The sequence below is a fragment of the Ambystoma mexicanum genome, chromosome 2p, assembly GCF_040938575.1.
Source record: "Ambystoma mexicanum isolate Mex_15411 chromosome 2p, UKY_AmexF1_1, whole genome shotgun sequence".
Classification (NCBI taxonomy): Eukaryota; Metazoa; Chordata; class Amphibia; order Caudata; family Ambystomatidae; genus Ambystoma; species Ambystoma mexicanum.
In genome coordinates, this window is record NC_090923.1 from 344,637,583 (window position 1) to 344,657,741 (window position 20,159).

A 20,159-nucleotide genomic window follows, 5' to 3' on the forward strand; every position below is an offset into this window, starting at 1 on the left:
TTTTACCCATAAACTCTCACAGCCTTCTAGAGAGGTATGAGGAATTTTATAGCATTCAAGATTTGATTTACACAACAAGGCCACTCCGCCACCTTTACCCAGCAGACGATCTGCTCTAAAGAGAGTGTAGTGTTCGGGCGTGGAGAGTGTGGCTTGGGTGGGAAGGTCGGGGTTGAGCCAGGTTTCGGCTATGCCGAAAAAGTCAGGCTTAAGTTCATTAGTTAGGTCAGAGATTTCCACACCATGCTTGTATAGCGAGCGTGTGTTGAGAAGGGAAAAAGATAGAACCAACAAGGGTGCGATCTTGAACTTCATGTTAGGTTGGCGTAGTATTTTCTGCAAGCACATGGTGAACCTAATGCAGGATACATGAGCAACTTACTTAAAGGGAGAGGCGTCTGGTAGCCAGAGTAATCGAGACCCTGCTGAAAGCCGAGATTTCCAGCGAGCCGGCGAGCTGCGGCGATGACCGGTGAAGACCGGCGCGACCCAGAAGCGCCGGCGCTGAAGCGCCTGAACAAACAAGAAATACCCTGGGGGTCCTGGGAAATGTAGTTCAAATAAACTACTTTCAGTTCCTTACAAACACGAGAGTGCTTTGCTCTCTGCCACTCACACAAGCAGTCATGCAGTATGCTTCCTAAACACTAGTAAGCAGCAGAAGAGAAATTTATTGGCAGTGAAATTCAGAGAACCAAATGAAAATCGAACTTAGAGCCGTGCGCAGCGTTATTACACGTGCAGGTAGGTGAAACGCTAGTACTGGTAACAGCAGCGGTACCTGTAAAGGAAGATGTTATTCTTCCTCTCAGTACTTTTCAGAATGTTGAGGTAGTTTGCCTGATAACAGTGCATAGGTCTACTGTCTATATAGAAGTTAGCAGAAGAATGAGAGGTTAGAGTGTGTTGGGATCTGATGTTCTGATAAGGCCTATACCCTAGTTGGCCGTCCTTCGCCCTAGGGGGGAGTTCCACACCATGAGATCCTCCCGCATTATACCACCCCCAGAGGGACTATCAGGTAGTGGCCTCACTCCCTGGCCTCCAGGAAAAGAGCGAGAAGTGACGACATGTAGTGAATCCTCAGTTCATAAGCAAGTGCTGTCATTTATTGTCATTTTTCATGATATTAACCACCAAGGACTCAGTAATGTTTATCCATGTTATTGTGTGTGTTTCCACCAGTTTGCTTATTCGTTCCTCTTCCTCCAACTGGCATCAGACCTTCCTGCTCCCTTCTGGGCGTCTGCTTCCATGCTTTCTTCACTTTTACGGTTCCTCCAGGGAGGGTTAGACCAATATGTCAGTCCCTCTTCCCTTTTTATTATCGGGTTGGTCTTACTTGTTCCAAGTTGTCCCGGCCGCTCATGTTGGTTCCGTGGGGCACACTGCATTGCTCTGAGTCTCTTCCTCATCTCAATATCTTTAGTTCATCTCTACATCCTCATCTCAGTATGCGTAACAGGAGTGGCTGTGTAACAACACATGACAGAGGATAACATGGATTGGGAGGTTGGCGGTATAGGAGAAGTGTGAGTATGTTGTGGATACCGCGTTCTCCCTCTGGTAGTCACCCCAAGTACTATAGGTCCACTCGCTGAGTGCCACCTCTCTGGCCCCATGGGAACGGGCTCCCCCTACGAGAGAAAACACGACATCCAAGGATTCGTCACAGTACATACATGTATTTTCATCTGCACAGAAGTACTTTTACTATGTACTGTTCAGATCTTGAAGTTTTAGATTGGTTGAGGAGCTCCCTAAACAGCCTTTAAAACACTTGATTTATTTAGTGAATGTATTTTGAAAAAATTGGTGCAAGATGCAGCTTGTTTGATGATTTGTAAAGTATTTCAGCGGTTGGGGCGGAGGAAATTCCCTTCAGAGAAGATAGCTCACTTACAATGCATGCTCACAAAGTGGCTTCCCCTGTTAGTAACTTGGGCGGATGGAAAAATTATGTTTGCACAAAAGTAAACAATTTACACACTTACAGAAAAATAATTAGAGTGAACATTCGTTACAACATGCACTGGATGCTGTGCTTGGAACAGAATGATAATGATCCGAGGGATTGTCTTTTAGTGTAAGCAACATGAACTACAATGTCTGAAGTATGCCATCCTATATCGAGTTTGTTCTGTGGCCTACCACAGCCAAAATTGAGTTTGCGTTAAAACAGACCTAATGTGTGACTGGGGGAAAGAGATCCTTATGGGATTTGAGGTAACAATAGAAAAAATAGAAAAATGAGATATCATGAGCTGGTATCTCCGTGCACATTCAGTGTTTATAATAAACACAGCATTTTCTTACCTTGCTTGCTGCTGCACTGATTTGTTCAAATTTTTCCAGAAAAGGAGTAAGATTTTCCTTTAAAACCTTCCTTAATGTAGTTCCAGAGTCTGGAGTTAAATCATATCCTACGATATCGGACATCTGATGCCAATGGCGAGTTCTGATTCCAGGATTACAGAGTGTGATTATCAATGGGATATTTTCCTAATATAGAAAAACATATTTATTAAGTAAATTTTCCAATGCAATCTGCACTTCTCATAAGCATTCACAATATAGGTACACTACAAAACAATCATAACTAATGGGATGAACAGCTGCTAAACATGTTGCAAATTATTTGACTATAATTTGTTGACCGTCCTTTGAGAGATTTGGAAAACGCACTTTTTGCATTCATCTTATTTTGTACGAAGTACTGTTAGCATAAATTGCAATTCTGGGCATGTTAGCTTGACATATAAACAGTTTACTTATCTTTAATTCCAGAGCCAGGAATCCAATATGAATCTAGGAAGCCAGTAGTATGGGATTTATTTTATTGAGCATTTGTAAGGCGCTTCGTACAGCAGAATTGTGTTTCAAAGCGCCACTCACAGAATCCCTGCCTAAAGTCTCCTTCCTGGTGGCCAGGGGAAGGCAGCCCCTACCTGATCCTAACACGGGGGAGGGGTGGTATTAGCTGGGTGGTTCACCTGGGAGGAGAAGGCCCCCAAAGGAATAGGAGGATTCTGTTAGGAATTGATCTTCTTCAGAGAGGGAGATTTCTATGGTGCCAGAATATATACAGGCCGATTCATGGAATTAATGTGCGCCGAAAATTCCAGCGCAGAGGTGCTAAAACGTGCGATTCGCAGTAAAAGTGCGAAATTCGCATTGCAACTGCGAAAATCACCGGGAAACCAACGCACATCGATTCATGGAAGTCCGTGCACGAGAAAAAAGTTGGATGTGCGCTGAAAAAGTGCGCGGTGCATGCCGGCGCACAGGTCATCCAACGGCGTGCGCCATGACCACTGCGAAATCGCACATAGTGCTGCGCACATCACAAAAGTAGGCGGAACACGGGGCATAACATTCGGAATGGGGAACAACGCGTGAAAATATGGGCGTCACGGGGGAAGCACAGGAGGCAAGTGCGCGGAACGCCCACACGCTCGCCTACAACTCGTATTCATGGAATCGAATAGGGCAAACCAGCGCACGGTGAAAGACGCGCACAGGGCCAAACAAGTACGCCACAAGAAAGCAGGCGGTAGCGTCCCTGCGCCTGAAATAAATGTGCGCTAACAAAAAGCACCCATATACAGCTATGATGAATGGTCCATACAGTGGCCCTCTAGGACAAATGAGGTGCAAAGGGGTACCGACAAACACGGACACCCGCTGTGTGAAAAATAGTGTGTGCGTGTATTACGGGGTTCGCAGGAAGTTCCACACGCGATTGGCCTGGGCACGTGTATTCCGGGGCGCGTGTGAAGTTCCACACGCAGTTTCAGCAGAGTACGTGTACTCCGGGTGCGCGGCAAATTCCACACGCGAATTCAGCAGCCTACCTGTATTTCGGGGGTGCCGGGGAGTCCCACACGTGAATTGGCCGTGTGGGTCCTCCCAGCTGTTCCCTCTACACCCTCCACGGCCCCTGCAGGCGGCCCACACCACAGGGGACTACCCTGCACCCCTGCACATGTCCTGCAGGCAGCCCATCCACCATGGCCATGCCCCGCAGCCAACCCACATGTCACCTTGCACTACTGCGCACCAACGCATGTCTCCCAGCACCCCCACCCCCCAGCATCCAGGGGCACCCTCCACCAGGCCCCCACTCCTGTCCCCTTGGACCCCCACCCCCCTGCTACCGGGGGTACCCTCCACCAGGCCCCCACTCCTGTCCCCCTGCACCCCCACCCCCCACCAGTCAGGGGCACCCCCCATCAGGCCCCCACTCCTGTCCCCCTGCAACCCCACCCCCCTGCATCCAGGCCCCCACTCCTGTCTCCCAGTACCACCACCCCCAGCCGTGCGATTTGCCTGGGTACGTGTATTCCTGGGGTGCGCGGGTAGTCCCACATGCGATACCATCAGGGAACGTGTATTATGGGTCCGCGTGAACTTCCACACGCGATACCAGCAGGGTACGTGTATTACGGGGTTCGTGGGAAGTTCCACACGCGATTGCCCTGGGTCCGTGTATTTCAGGGTGCGCGGGAAGTTTCACACGTGAATTAGCAGGGTACGTGTATTTCGGTGTGCGCGGGAAGTTTCACACGCGAATTAGCAGAGTATGTGTATTTCGGTGTGCGCGTGAAGTTCCACACGCAATTTCAGCAGGGTACGTGTACTCCGGGTGCTTGGCAAATTACACACGCGAATCCAGCAGCCTACGTGTATTTCGGGGGTGCTGGGGAGTCCCACACCACAGTGGCCTACCCTGCACCCCTGCTCATGTCCCGCAGGCAGCCCATCCACCATGGGCATGCCCCCCAGCCAAGCCACATGTCACCTTGCACTACTGATCAACAACGCATGTCTCCCAGCACCCCCACCCCCCAGCACTGTGGGGCACCTGCCAGCAGGCCCCCACTCATGTCCAACTCATGTCCCCCTGCACCCCCACCCCCCCAGCAGTGCAGGGAACCCTCCACTAGGCCCCCACACGTCTCCCAGCACCCCCACCCCCCAGCATCCAGGGGCACACCCCACCAGGCACCCACACATGTCTCCCAGCACCCCCACCCCCCAGCATCCAGGGGCACCCTCCACCAGGCCCCCACACATGTCTCCCAGCACCCCCACCCCCCAGCAGTGGAGGGCACCCTCCACCAGGCCCCCACTCATGTCCAACTCATGTCCCCCTGCACCCCAACCCCCCCAGCACTGTGGGGCACCTGCCAGCAGGCCCCGACTCATGTCCCCCAGCCAACACGTCATCACAATCTAGATCCCTGGCCCTTATGGGCTGCCTCCACATGCCAAACACCCACCCAAGTATTGCATCCACCCACTTAGAAAAGCCAATTACATGATACAACCCCAATGGCAAGTATGTAAATGAACACATGTCCCTCACATACACACAATGGGTGTCAGTAAATGTCAAAACCCATATCATGATATGCATGAAACCAATGAGATGATACTACACATTGAACTTTGATGAAGAAAATGTATTAAAAGCAACATAAATGGAATCAAAAATAAAGAAACAACAATGGGAATTAAAAACCAAAAGCAACATGTCTGTAAAATAATGTAAAACCACAAATCAAAATCCAAAGGAAAGGTGTCCAAAGTCACAGTTCCAAAAAGTAAATTCAATGGAAAATCAAAACCGAAAACCATTGCTCCATGGGTAAATTCAAAATAAAAAAATAAAATCCAACAGTCAACTATATACAGAAAAACAATCCAGGGTCCATGATCCCAATGGAAGAAATAAAACCTATCTAATAATAGTACCTAATGAAAAAACTATATACAAAAATGTGGTCCATTGTCCGAAATGGCCAAAAAAAATAAAAAAGCAAAGGAAACCTAACACTAACTACATAACTATTTACAAGGGCAGCGGGCTAGTCCGACGGCTCACTGGTTGTTGTAATGGGCCAGGGCATCATCGAACTCCTGTTCAATGGCTTGGAGGCGGGCATGTTCCCTGGCCCCGGGGTCTCGCAGGGATAATGCAGTGTCCAGCTCAAACTCCCTGCGAATACCCTCGAGGCACTCAGCCCGCCTCAGCGCCCTACGCATGGAGTTCTCCGCCCTGACCATTGTGAGCCGTTCCTCCTCTGCCCGCTGCTGCTCCGCACCCATCTGCTGGCCCAACCGCTCCCACACGGAAGACACTCCATTCCAGGGTTCTCCTGCCCTCCGGCCGATACCTGCCACCCTGATGTTGATGGCCCGAGCCATGATGCCTCCCACGTCGAGCCTGCCGCTGCCTCCGACGCAACTGCCTGTGCCAGCACGACGGCATCCAGGCTGATGGAATCCACCGACGCCGTCGTGCACGTGCCCTGCCCGATGATGCCATCACATCCTCCATGTGCTGGGGTCCAGTTGCTGGTGTGTCCAGTTGCTGGTGTGTCCACCCCTGCTGGACCTCCGACTCCCGACTGTGGCAGGGATGGGATCCCCACCGAGTTGGCTGCGTTGGTCGGGGCAGGTCCACAGGGGGCCCTGGTGGCATCTGGGCCGGAAGACGGCATGGAGAACGACTGTCGCATAGCCTCCACAGAGGAGGAGAGGGTCGCCAGAGTGCCCGACACATGTACAAAACCCCCGACCACGGCCGCTCCCAACTGGGCCACGTTTGCACGGTGCTCTTCGTGATGACGTGCGTGCTCCCCCCGGGAAGCACGCACCTCATCACGCATGACACCCGTGCGCAACGCAACACCAATCAGGACCTTCACCATACGGCCAGGGGTCCCCTCGTCCGCAGGTGGAGGGGTGTCAGATGATGACATGGACATCCCCCCTACCTGCGGACGGGCCTGGGATGGGGCATCCCTGCTGGTGCATGGTGGTGCAGTCACAGTGTCAGGGACAGTGACATGCACAGGCACCTCCACGGCGACCTGTGCTGCCTCCTGCCCCTGCCCCTGGACTGCACCACTTGCACCAGCAGGGATGCCCCCACCTGGCCCCATGTGCGGCTCAGTAGCGGCCTCCTCCTCCTCTGTGGAAACCACCAACCTGGATGGCTCCACCCTGTATTCCGCCGTTGCAAGCCCCTGTGGGGGTTCACCCACCCCTTCCGCTGCAGCCATGAGGGCATCCCCGCCACTTTGCTCCACAGCGCCGTCTCCGCCCTCTTCTTCACTTTGCGCTGTGTAGAGGGAGACATAGAACACAAGCATCAGGGTACTGTACAATGGTCCCCTAGACAGGAAGCAATAGCAGATGAGTGGCACTGTCAAAGATCACTTCCATCATGTCCCTCCACAACACATGGGTCAGGCAAAAGACATGCAGTAACAGGCATGGTGCATGCTATGAACATTAGCAAACATGTCCAAGGGACTCTTAAAACATACAATGTTGTTTTTGAACTCACATGCATCATGGGTCATGCCTATCACATGCACACACTTCACCGTACTTTCATCCATCCGGACTCGTACACCCCAGACACAGTGGATGCAAGGATAACTAGGCTGCATCAGTGATTCTGAACATTGTCACAGACATGTGTCATGCATCCATGGCATTCACAAGTCACATACACGCAGGTCAGACACACAGACATGGACACCATACATGTACATGGCATCAGCACCCATCCCTCACCCCCAACCATGTCCAGGAACAGAGACTGGCATGCTCTCATGTGTCCATTCCGCATAGGGCTCCCCATGTTGCATTTAAACACATACACCAACCGTGTGCTTCACACATTACCGGTCTCACATGCATGACCATGATGTCCCTGGACACACACACGCGTACATGGCCTATGTCACACATACAGGCAAGTATCAGACAACCAGCACACTGCAACATGCCCTGTCTCACACAGCAATGCTTGGCCACTTACCGCTCGACTCCAGACGGGTCTGCCTCTCAAGGATCTGGGCATGGAGCGCTGGGCGTACGCGTTCCAGGACCCTCTCACAGACCCAGTCGCGTGTGGAACTTCACGCGCACACCGAAATACACGTACCCTGCTAATTTGCGTGTGAAACTTCACGCACACCCCAGGAATACACGTACCCAGGACAATTGCGTGTGGAACTTCCCACGCACCCCTGAAATACACGTACCCTGCTGAATTTGCGTGTGAAACTTCCCGGGCACCCCGAAATACACGTACACAGGACATTTGCGTGTGGAACTTCCCGCGCACCCCTGAAATACACGTACCCTGCTGAATTTGCGTGTCAAACTTCCCACACACCCCAGGAATACACGTACCCAGGACAATCGCGTGTGGAACTTCCCGCGCACTCCTGAAATACACGTACCCTGATGGAATCGCGTGTGGAACTTCCCGCGCACCCCTGAAATACATGTACCCTGATGGAATCGCTTGTGAAACTTCCCGCACACCCCTGAAATACACGTACCCTGCTGAATTCGCGTGTGAAACTTCCCGCGCACCCCGAAATACACGTACACAGGACATTCGCGTGTGGAACTTCCCGCGCACTCCTGAAATACACGTACCCTGATGGAATCGCGTGTGAAATTTCCTGCGCACCCCTGAAATACACGTTGCCTGCTGAATTTGCGTGTGAAACTTCCCGCGCACCCCAGGAATACACGTACCCAGGACAATCGCGTGTTGAACTTCCCGCGCACCCCTGAAATACACGTACCCTGATGGAATCGCGTGTGAAACTTCCCGCACACCCCGACATACAAGTACACAGGACATTCGCGTGTGGAACTTCCCGCGCACTCCTGAAATACACGTACCCTGATGGAATCGCGTGTGAAATTTCCTGCGCACCCCTGAAATACACGTTGCCTGCTGAATTTGCGTGTGAAACTTCCCGCGCACCCCAGGAATACACGTACCCAGGACAATCGCGTGTTGAACTTCCTGCGCACCCCTGAAATACACGTACCCTGATGGAATCGCGTGTGAAACTTCCCGCGCACCCCTGAAATACACATACCCTGCTGAATTTGCGTGTGAAACTTCCCGCGCACCCCTGAAATACACGTTCCCCGCTTGGCGTTTGCTGTTTGGCAGCCCTGTGAACTGGTCCAGGGTTAGCGCAGACATTTGCGATGAATTGGGGATTTTGATGGCTTTTCCTTGCGCAAGGGCGTTCTTGGGGGCGTAACTGGCGCTGCTGCAGGGTCGCTGCGCCACTCTGTGCCACGGCTGGTTTTGGAGGCTAAAATCCATGAATACGCTGTGCGATGAAATGGATTTTATCGCACGCGGCTGGCGCAGTGTATCGCACGGGGACACTGTGCGCCAGCCGCGTGCGCCACTTTTGTGCGAAATTTTATGAATTACCCTGTTAATGGCTTGTTGTCAGAGTAAGACTTCCCTTCACAAAGCTAGCCGCATTGATGTTAGGGAAAACTCTTGTGATCAACAGGGGAACAATATATGTGAAAATCAGACAATACCCCGACTTCTGATGAAAACAATTCTCCCTTACAGCTGAACCAACCATTGACCCCTCTAAATCCCTTCATTCGAGAGCTATTCAATACCCAGAGTAAATCCAATAAAGTTGTGTTAGGGAGAATTCTCATAAAAGTGCTAATTCCCTTCACCTTAGAGACCCCAGCAACTTTGCAGAATTTCGAGGACTTGATTTATTTACCTGGAAAGAGTGTGAGCCTTTTTCCCCACTCTTTCATGGATTTTGATGTGTGCTTTACATGTGTGTTCTTTGATTATGGAGTTTTAGATAACTCCATAGGCATCATCTGTTCATGTGTGTTACACAGCACCTTCAGTGCAGTGACACAGGGATGTCTTTTTAGACTTCCCAAGGGTTTAAATACCTTCTCTGGGATAAACTACTGTTTCCCAGAGAATGTAAAGTGAAATTGAGTTTACTAGTCTTTCCAAATTCATAGACCCAGCATACCCCATCATACCATGGAGTACTGGAGGGGTTCCATCGTATCCCCTGTGTCTAAATACTCATGTAGCAGTCAAATGCTATCCTTTCCTATTGAAAAGGCTGGGGGCAGTGGTTTTGCAACAAACTACCTTGATTTTTCCCGACCATGAACACTGGTAGCTAAAAATCCCAGGAGCCATGTTTTTCAAGATGGCGCCTTAAGCCCCTTTGTTTAAACAGGTCCCGGTCTTCTTTTTTTGCCGTTTCTTTTTGGAAAGGTCCTTCTAATGTTTGTGCGCCAAACCAGGTTTGGTCCCTTTGTTCATGTGCCTTTGGCGGGCTTCAGGACTGAAGATCGCCTCTGGCGTCTGAGTGTCTGGGGTGGGCAGGAAGTGAGGGAGGTGCCCGAAACTCCCTGTGCTTAGTCTCCTAGGAGACCCAAATACACTCTGGCGTGATTGGCTGGCTGACTGTCCGGCAAGGACAGCCATCCTGCTGGGAAGTAACAGCTAGGCTGGAATGAAAGGGAGAAAACGGTTTAAAAGGCGAGTCTCTTGGACTGGAAAGCAGAGTCGACCACTGGAATGAAAGAACTGAAGACGAGCTGGAAGAGGACGGCTGCTGCAACTCCTGGACCGTTGGTTTGCCCGGTGAAGCCCTGCTGCAGGTCCGAATTGCCAAACTCCATTCGACAGAGAAGCTCCTTCAAGGACGGCTTCTTCCTTTGAGTTGGTGGGCCCAATGAACTCATAAGACACCTGGATACCATTATCAAGGCTGGTTAGGATTAACCAGGGAGCGGGACACCAGTTTTTGTTCTTGAATCTACAGCTACTGGAACTGAAGTGACTACATCTTGTTTGCTTTCTTGAATGATCCTGTGCAGTGCAGGAGTCCCCCGACGTCCTCCCTCTTCTTGTCCCCACGACTGAGGCACAGGAACAGCGAGATCTGCAGGACCTGAGAGGAACCATGACTTCAGCAACATTTGTTTCTTCATACAAAGGTACTGTGCCATATCCTATTGAGAGAACGCCACTCTTGCGGTGAAAGTTCGTGAAACTTTCCCAACTTGCAGGCCTAATCGGCTTGTGGCCCGACAAATGATCCTTTTTCGTCTAAACTACTTCTGAGACCTTTTGCAAAGACCTTACCGTTTGATACCAGAACTGCCCTAGAACACTAGCCCGTTGACTTTGGCCTGGCCTATTGACTTGAATTGAACTCCTCTGGTGAACTGAAACTATTTGCACTGCATAGAAAGTATATGTGATCTATTCTACTTACTTTTATCCTTTTTGCTCACTGATAAGTAACTGAACTGCCATTTGGCTCCTATTTCAGGGGAGTTGAAACTGTCTCAGCTTACAGTTTTGTATTGAAGTGTATGGGTATATAATATTAAGTGGCCTTCTTCTAGTGAAATGTTTTCTAAATGATTGTGTATTAAATTACTAAGTGTTTTTCCCAAGAAACCTTGAGTATAAGTGTCTACTTGAACCACTGTGATTGAAAGTCCTCTGTGTAACTACTTGTACTGCTCACATTCACTCTTGAGATAAGCCTGGCTGCTCAGCTCACTACCAGAAACTGTGTGGTACAGACTTATACCAAAGGTTGGTTTGGCTAACACCTGTAGTCCTAATTGTGTGTAGTGGTCTCAGAGGGGACTGCCTGCAATTCTGCCTAACAAGCTGAGGTTTGTATTCATGAAGTAAAAGGTAATCAGAATACTGGGGACTTCAAGTTCCACAATTCCCTGAGTACTGGGACGAGGAAGTGGGACGCAGAAGCGCCAAAGTGCAGGGTGCAGTCTAGTGGTTCTAATGACCCACACCTGAGCGGGACTTTTGAATATATAAAACTCCCTCAGGTGCAGGCCATTAGTAAAAGGAGGTGGAATAGTTACAGAGGTTGCCAGCCGCAGTTGCAGTGGAAGAAGAAAGCAAACAGAGCCACTGCTGTCTTTGAAGCAGATTTCGGTCCTGAGAGGGTCTCCAAGATTGATGGCTGTTAGGAAAGATTTCATATTTGTATGCAATTTTCCCTCCATGTGTCAACCCCCCAAACTTTTTGCTGCTGTTTTACACCCTGAACTAAACTTTACCAGCGAATCACAGCCCTAAGCTGCACTCCTCTGGGCTTTCGATCACTTTTAATGGGGAAACAGACATGCCCTTAAGACAGTCAGTACTGGGAGACTTTGTTACCCTTAGTCCTTTCCTCATGTTGCAGCTTTTGTGCAACATGTAAAAAGTGTGCGATGTAACTTACCTTACAGCACACTTGGGTCTCTGCTCGTTCCAAAGGCCCTAGAAACTCTTGCTGGACTTTTTATGAACTGTGCAGATGTGTCATGGACAGGACTGGTGGCAGCTATCGTTTTCTTATATTTTTAACCCTTTCTTGCCAGGTTAACCACGTTTACCGCGTTTGGCACGAATAGGTGGCCTGGCTCCAAAATGGCCATGCCACGAGGTTCTTTGTCCTGTCCTTTGGTCATCTTGCCCCTTCACCTTCCCCAGGTCGAGTCGACTCGGGTCAGTCCTTATTTGGGCATGCACTTTCCCACGAAACCCAATGCTTTCGCGGGCTTCTGCATGTCTTGTGTGTGTGCCTCCAGGATGTGGGCTGTTCCCAATACACATCCTGGGTGCCAGAGAGTCTAGAGTGTCCGGAATGCCTGGGACCACTGTGGTCCGTGATTGGTCCACGTATGGAGTGAGTGTTTGTGAGCAGATCTCCCATTGGGTCCTCTCCGTTTTGGCGCAAAGGGAACTTTGGATAAGAGGAGGCTGAAAACACCACTACCATGTCGATCTCCTGAGTTCATACCGAACAAGGGATAAGGAGCCAAGTATGCTGCAACAAGAAGCCGAGTCGAGGAACCGCTGGTGATCGGCTGGAAAGTTTGGCACCCTGAGCCTGCTGTCGTCCTGTGGGACCCCTCTACATCTAATCGTCCTAGAAGGTCTGCAAAGACGCTTCGACCCATTGGAATAGTGGGATAAACTATTCTCGGCACCTTCAACAAACCCTGCAAGTAACCCTCTTCGGAAGTGCCCCTGGGCCAACCAGTGGGCTGACCAGCTTACACGGGACGTTTGCTCTGTCACCGCCGCCGTTTCGAGGAGGCCCTCGAAACTTGGTATACTGCTTGCTCTGTGTCTACGGCACCCTCACACCGAATTCCGTACACTTGGCATTCCCAGGTCTGAAGTGAGATGAGTGCGCCCGGTTCGGAGTAACCGCGGTTACCGTATTGCCCTGCTGTGGCAAAGTCCTGTGCAAGTTCGCTGCATTTGTGACCCCCTTGACCCTGAAGCCTGCTGCAGTGGAATTGGGCCGATTCCTTCACCCAGAGTGGAGAAATCGCCCCTCTCCCATTTGGGAATCCCCACTGTATCTAGGAAACTACATGGTGTTGAGACGGCCTGATTGTCGCATTCGAACCTGCCAGCGAAGTGGACTGTACTGGCGAAATTTGGGTCTGCCTGTGTCGGGGACCAGTGAGTAGTCTTTACTCCAACCGGTGGCCCTTAGCGCAGGAGCCCATTTTTACGCACAAAGTGGTGCCTGAGGGCCCCTTTCCTTTCGACAGCTATTGCGAAATAGCAACCCCATCCCGCGCTCTCAAACTGCCTCTGCCCTCCAGTGGAGGTCCTGCTTGGATAGTGGGAACGGGTTCTTCATCGCCTTATCCACCTTCCTGAGCTGCTAGAGACCCTTGAAGAGACCCTATTTTGTCCATTGGCACACGCGTGTGCATGTACTTTTGAGCATAGGGCTCCTCTCTTCGTAGGGCTTGGACTGCCTCTTAGGTGTATACTTGATGTTGAACTAGGTCTAACGATTACTTGCACTGCCTGTTTTCCTCCCCATCTAGGTGGTCCACATATTTCATGCTTTTTAACCCATTAGTCCCCTTTGGTCTTGTATATATATTGTATTGATTGTGATGTATTGGTTTACTCTAGTGTTACTGTGATTCTTTGCTATGGTCTATGTTACAAAGGCCTTGTAATAAATGTGTCTATATTTTTAATATAACGCCTGTCTGGAGTTATTTGTAATTGTCCTTGCTTTGTGTGCTCATTGAGGTCTTTCAGTCACCATCACCCCTCTTGAGACTTAGTCTTGACCGCCTGCCATAGCTGCCCTGATTGGTCTGGCTTGTCCACAGGTTACCCTGTTCCAAGAAACTAGGTTGACCTACAGAACCTCTGCCTCTCTCCAAGTCAGAGTTCAGAAATCCATCTTAACAAATTGGTGTACAGCGATAGGATAGGACTGAAGGTATCCAGTGTTGCACACGAGTGAAGGCATTTGAAGTTATTCCTACCAGGACACATAGTGAATTGTTGTAGTATAACTTTTTAAAGGCCATGGTCCTATCTAACAGTATGGAAACAAGTACCTTGTTAACTTTAAATGCTTCAAAATCCGACACATTAAGAAAGATGTGTTATGAGAGAGGTGTCTCCTCTCAAGGCACAAAAGTAGAAATGATCCAGAGAATCATGGACTGGCAAGAAGCTCAGCTTAGAGCTATAGCTTCTGAGGACAGTGCAAAAGGAGGTGGGGCTGCTCTCACTGGTAGAACTGATGGCTCTGCTGCTGCACTGATCCACAGCAACCACGAGGACATGGAGGATGTAATGTCAAATGTTTCCTCTGCCAGTGCTGATGGGGAGGCCATACTTGAATTCAAGAAGCAAGAGCTGCTGTTTAGGCAGAATGAGCTTGTGTTCAATATGGCCAAACTAAAGATAGAGCAGGCAGAAAAACAAAAAGACAGGGATCACCAGTTGGAACTGGCCAAGCTTCAAGTTGCCAACAGATCCAAGGGTCCTGGACATGGGTCTGGGGCCTCCTCTAATGCAAGGTTGCCAAAAGATCTGCTCAGTGTGTATGAGGAAAAGAATGACATTATGGACTGGCTGAATACATTTCAGTATGCAGGTGAAGTTCAACAAGTTGACAATGCTGATAAAATTGCCTGGTTACTTAGCAGACTGCCCCATTCTGGCTGCAGTGCCATTATGGAAATGTCAAAAGCTGAGAGAGCAGATTTTGCAATGTTAAAGCAGACTCTCATCTTAAAGTTTGGAAAGACTCCTGCCCAATACTTAAAAAGATTCAGAGAGTACAAGAAAAAAAGAAGATGGTACGTGGGTATCTTATGTAACTGAATCCTTACAAAAACTTGACTGGCTGGGTTGAAGGTTACAATGTTTCTACCTTTGAAGGCCTGATAAGTCTTGTCATGCTGGAACACATTTTTGCATCTTCTTCCCCTGAGCTTAAGCAGCATTTGGCAGATTCAAAGGAGATAGATCCTAGGAAACTAGCCATTGCAGCAGATTTGTGGGTGTCACAGAGTGTCCCATAAGGACAAGACTCCTCCTGGTAAGCAGGAGGAAGGGAAAAAACCCAAAGATAACGAGGGTGGGGAAACTGATAAATCTTCCTCCCAGAAAGGCCACAACAAGAAAAATAAGAGTAAGACACAAGAGAGCTCACAGGGAAGTGGAGGTCAGCCTCCAAAACAGAACTCTGGTTATAGTAAGCCTCCCTATGTAAACAGACCCAATGGCTCTTGTTTTGCTTGTGGAGCAACTGACCACGTGAAGGGGGATCCCAGATGTAAGGTCAAAACCTTGGGGGTCCACTCTGCTAATCTGGCCTTCTCCTCCTACGAGGAAGAAGAGATTACCGGATCATCCTTCTCCTCAGACTCCTTCCCCAGTGGGATAGAAGCTGAGGTAGTTTTAGTTTCCCTGGGTTCCTGGGAGCCTAAAGTCTCAGAGGCTTATGCTAGGATTCCGGATAATACCAAGCACTACTTTAAAGACAGTGTGCTGATCAATGGAGTAGATACTCCAGCTCTTAAGGATAGTGGGTGCAGTCGAACTGTAGTGGATTCTACCTTGGTAGACCCAGAGGAAGTTGCCAGAGCTACTCTGATGCCCGCTAAGATGGCTGATGGCCCACCTCTCATGTTCCCAGTAATACCTGTAAAGCTTACTATAAATGGTACAGCAGTCAGGAATCCAGTGAGCATACGGAGAAGTGTCCCAGGAAAGGTCTTGTTGGGCAATGATCTCAGAGCTTTAGGGCTTGTGGGAGACACTGCTGACAGACCCTGCACAAGACCAATGCCCTGCCCCAGCCAAAGGGGAAACCCAAGGCTAAAGGAGTCAGAAAATCCAAAAGAGGGAAACAAAATATTCCCCCTAACTCACCTACCAACGACCATCCTGAACTAAACGATTTGTTAGTAGAAGGTGGTCCTGACAGGGAAGAATTCAGTAAAGGCCAACGTGAGTGCCCATCTCTGGAAGGCCTAAGGAGACAGGCCTGCTCCCAGCTTGAGGGTGAACCTCCTGGGAAGCATCAGATTTATTGGGAAGGTGGACTCCTGTATAGCGAGCCCACAGAGTCTACAGAAGGAGACCATAGGAGGTTGGTGGTTCCCCTTGCTGTAAGACCCTTCCTCCTGCAGCTGGCGCATGAAGTGCCCCTTGCTGGTCACCTTGTCATTAAGAGGACCAAGCGAAGGTTATCCATGCACTTCTACTGGCCCAAGATGGGGGTGCAACTAGAAAGTCACTGCAGGAGTTGTGCCTTCTGCCAGTTATCTGGTAAGAGTGGCTCAACAATCCAAGCTCCATTGGTACCACTCCCAGTTGTGGGAGTACCATTTGAGAGGGTAGGGATCGACATTGTTGGTCCCCTTGACTCCCAAATATCCTCGGGCAATAGGTTTATCCTGGTGCTGGTCGACAATGCCATCAGGTATCCTGAGGCCATCCCATTAAAAACTGACGGCCAAGTCAGTTGCAAAAGCTTTACATGGCATCTTTACCAGGGTTGGCTTCCCTAAAGAAGTTGTGTCTGACTGAGGCAGCAACTTTATGTCAAAGTATATACAGGCTATGTGGAAGGAATGTGGGGTCACCTATAAGTTTTCTTCCGCATACCACCCCCAGACCAATGGTCTGGTGGAAAGGTTTAACAGGACCTTGAAAAGTACCATGCTTACTGTTTGCCTACAGAGAGGTACCACAAGAGGGTGTTGGCTTCAGCCCTTTGAACTTTTGTTCGTTCACCCTGTAAGGGTCCCTTAGCCATAGTCAAGGAGGGGTGGGAGATGCCTACTCCCCCCATTACTACCAACGTAGTAGACTATGTGCTAGGGCGCAGAAAAAGGATGGTACTCCTGATGGGTCTGGCTAGTGTCAAGTTGAAGGCAGGACAAGCTTTTGGTGAAACATTGGTATGACCAGAAAGCTTCCCTCATCAACTTCACACCTGGTCAGAAAGTCTTGATCATCCCATAAGGCCTAGAGCTTTACAGAACAAATGGTCAGGCCCTTACACAGTGGTGGAGTCACTGGGTGAGGTCAACTATTTAGTGGACCTTAGAAGGCGTGGACAGGCTCCAAAAGTGTTCCATGTAAATAGGCTGAAGGCTTTCATCCAAAGAGTTGAAATTGCAGCACTGCTATTGGTTTCAGATGTTGAAGAAGAGGAGTATGAACCTCTGCCTGACCTATTCCAAAGCAGCCCTTCAGATAGCTCCATTGGGGGTGTCCGAGTGGCCCCTCACCTGACTTCTGAACAGCAGGCTGAGGTGAAAAGTTTGCTTAGGCAATTTTCCCCCCTGTTTTCACAGGCCCCTGGTTTGACACCTTGGTGCAAACGTAACATAGACACAGGCGACAATGTACCTACCAAACGTAGGGGATACAGAATATCAGACAAAGTAAGGTCTTACATTAAGAGAGAGGTCAACAAAATGTTGGATCTTGGGGTGATTGAACCCTCTAGTAGTTCTTGGTCCAGCCCTGTGGTTTTGGTTCCAAAAGCAGGTACTTCTGAACTGAGGTTCTGTGTGGATTACAGGGCTCTGAATGCTGTCACCAAGACAGATGCACAAACCTTGCCTAGAAGAGATCAGCTGGTGGATACCTTGGGTGCCTCCAAGTACCTCAGCATGTTTGACCTCACTGCAGGTTATTGGCAAATAGCCCTTGCAGAACATGCCAAGGAGAAGACAGCTTTCTCAACTCCAGAGGGTCTTTACCAGTTCAGGGTAATGCCTTTTGGGTTGAAGAATGCACCTGCCATTTTCCAGAGGCTTGTGAATCATGTGTTGAATAGGTTGGATGAATTCTGTCTTGCATATCAGGATGATATAGCAGTTTTCAGTGCCACCTGGGAAGACCATGTGAAACACCTTGGGACTGTGTTACAGGCTCTTCGGAAGGCCCACTTGACCATAAAGGCCAGGTAGTGCCAGATTGGACAACGATCAGTGGTCTACCTTGGACATGAAGTAGGTGGAGGGAGGATACAGCCTCTACCCAGTAAAGTACAAGCAGTAAAAGACTGGCCTACCCCCACTACACAGACCCAAGTGAGAGCCTTCTTAAGACTCACTGGGTATTACAGACATTTCATGGCAGACTATGGCACCATAGCTGCCCCTCTGACTGCTCTCACAACTCTGAAGAAACCCAAGAAGGTAACTTGGACTGAAGAGTGTGAGAAGGCCTTTAATGGCTTAAAAGACTCCTTGTGCCAGGCTCCTGTGCTCAGGGCCCCTGATTACCAAAGACCTTTTATTGTGCAGGCAGATGCCTCTGACACTGGGATAGGAGCTGTACTATCACAAGAAGATGAGAAGGGTAAGGAACATCCTATTGGCTTCATTAGTCGCCAGCTTAAGGACAGAGAGCTCAGATGGTCCACAGTAGAGAAAGAATATTTCTCTGTGTTGTGGGCCCTTCGGAAGCTGAGGCCCTACCTCTATGGGACCCACTTCACTGTGAAAACTGACCATAAGCCCTTAAAGTGGCTAATGAACAGGAAGGGAGAGAATCCAAAGTTGCTTAGGTGGTCCATAAGTCTGCTTTCGACCCGTTTTGATAGCGCCATGAAACCCCCATTGGGTCCAATGGGAAATGAGACCTTAAACAACAAATTGTAACCAAGGGTGCTTTTCCTATAGAACAAGAAAGATTTTGTGTTCATCAGAAGCCTTTATTGAATTTAAAAAAAAGTGTTTTTGATTACAATTTGAAGCACAATAGTAAAATAACTCTAATATGGAATCCTAAATCCAATTTTAAGCCCAGTCTAAAAAGGCTTTTCTGAAACCCCATTAACCTGGCTGAGACTCCTGAACCAATAGATAATCCCCCCCCCACTGACAACCCCCTCCCCTTGAGGTAGAAGAGCAAGTATATTCAGAAGATAGAGATTAGGTTTCTGAACAAAATTATATTATTAGCGAAGAAGAAAACTATTTAGAAATGGCCACTTTAGAAAATCTATTGAACAGATTGATTGAACATCAAATACAGGCAGAAGCAAGGTTCCAAGAAGGGTTTAAAAGAATAATAGCTACTGTTAGGGAGAATTCTCATACATGGTTGATTTTCCTTAGCTAAAGGATCCCCCAGGTGCTTTGCTGGATTTCTAGGATTTATTTTTTTCACCTGGTAAGTGTGTGAGCCCTTTTTCCCACTCTTACATGTGTTTTGTTATGTGTATTTCTACTTTCTGTGTGATCTTGGGCACTGGAGCCTCACCTACTCCATGTGCACCACTTTTTGTGTGCGTTACACAGCACCTTCAGTGCAGTGACACAGGGTTGTCTTTGAGACTTCCCCCTGACTCAATTTTTCTGGAGCTGACTACAGTCCTCCAGAAACAGGTAAAGTTGCCATTAACTTTATACAGTCACTTTAAACCACAGACCCAGTACACCCCATCTTACATGGAGTATTGGAAAGGGTTAACTCTTATCCCTTTTTTTGACTGTGCCTCTTGGAGTCTTGTTTCGTTCCCTTAACCTTAAGACTTGGTTGGTGGCAGTGGTATCTACCCTACCTTTTCTACCGCGATTATCTTGTATGAAGGTGGTAATGTTTTAGGCTATTATATTAGCCTCGAACATAAACTCGCTTGACCAAATACATTTTATTTTGGTTCCGGCTAGGTTTAGTCACCATTTCTTTTTGTTAAAGTCTTTCTCGTGTTTTTCTCTGCACGCCAAACCGGGGATGACTCCTTTGTTCGCTGTCTTTTCGCGGGCTTCTGCACAGAAGCCCTCCTTAAGGCGCCTGATAGTCTAGGTAGGCAGGATGTGAGGGAGGGATCGTCGGACCCCTGCCATGGGTTCCCTTGGTAACCCAAGTCGCACTCTTGTCTGATTGGCTAAGGGGACTGGCCTTGCCAGGCCACCCACCCTGCTGTGTGATTGACAGCCAGGCTGTATGAATGGGGGGAAAACTGCATAAAAAGCAGCTCCCTGGG

The 20,159-nt window shown here is 49.1% G+C and overlaps 1 protein-coding gene across 1 annotated transcript in view; it reads right to left on the reverse strand.

Moving 5' to 3' along the window:
• DNAH12 (dynein axonemal heavy chain 12) overlaps nt 1-20,159 on the reverse strand; it is a 3,791,933-nt gene that overhangs the window by 2,861,349 nt on the left and 910,425 nt on the right. The window contains exon 18 of the mRNA XM_069643677.1: nt 2,317-2,502. Within this exon, the coding sequence (XP_069499778.1) occupies nt 2,317-2,502 (186 nt within the window). The remainder of the gene's footprint in view (nt 1-2,316; nt 2,503-20,159) is intronic.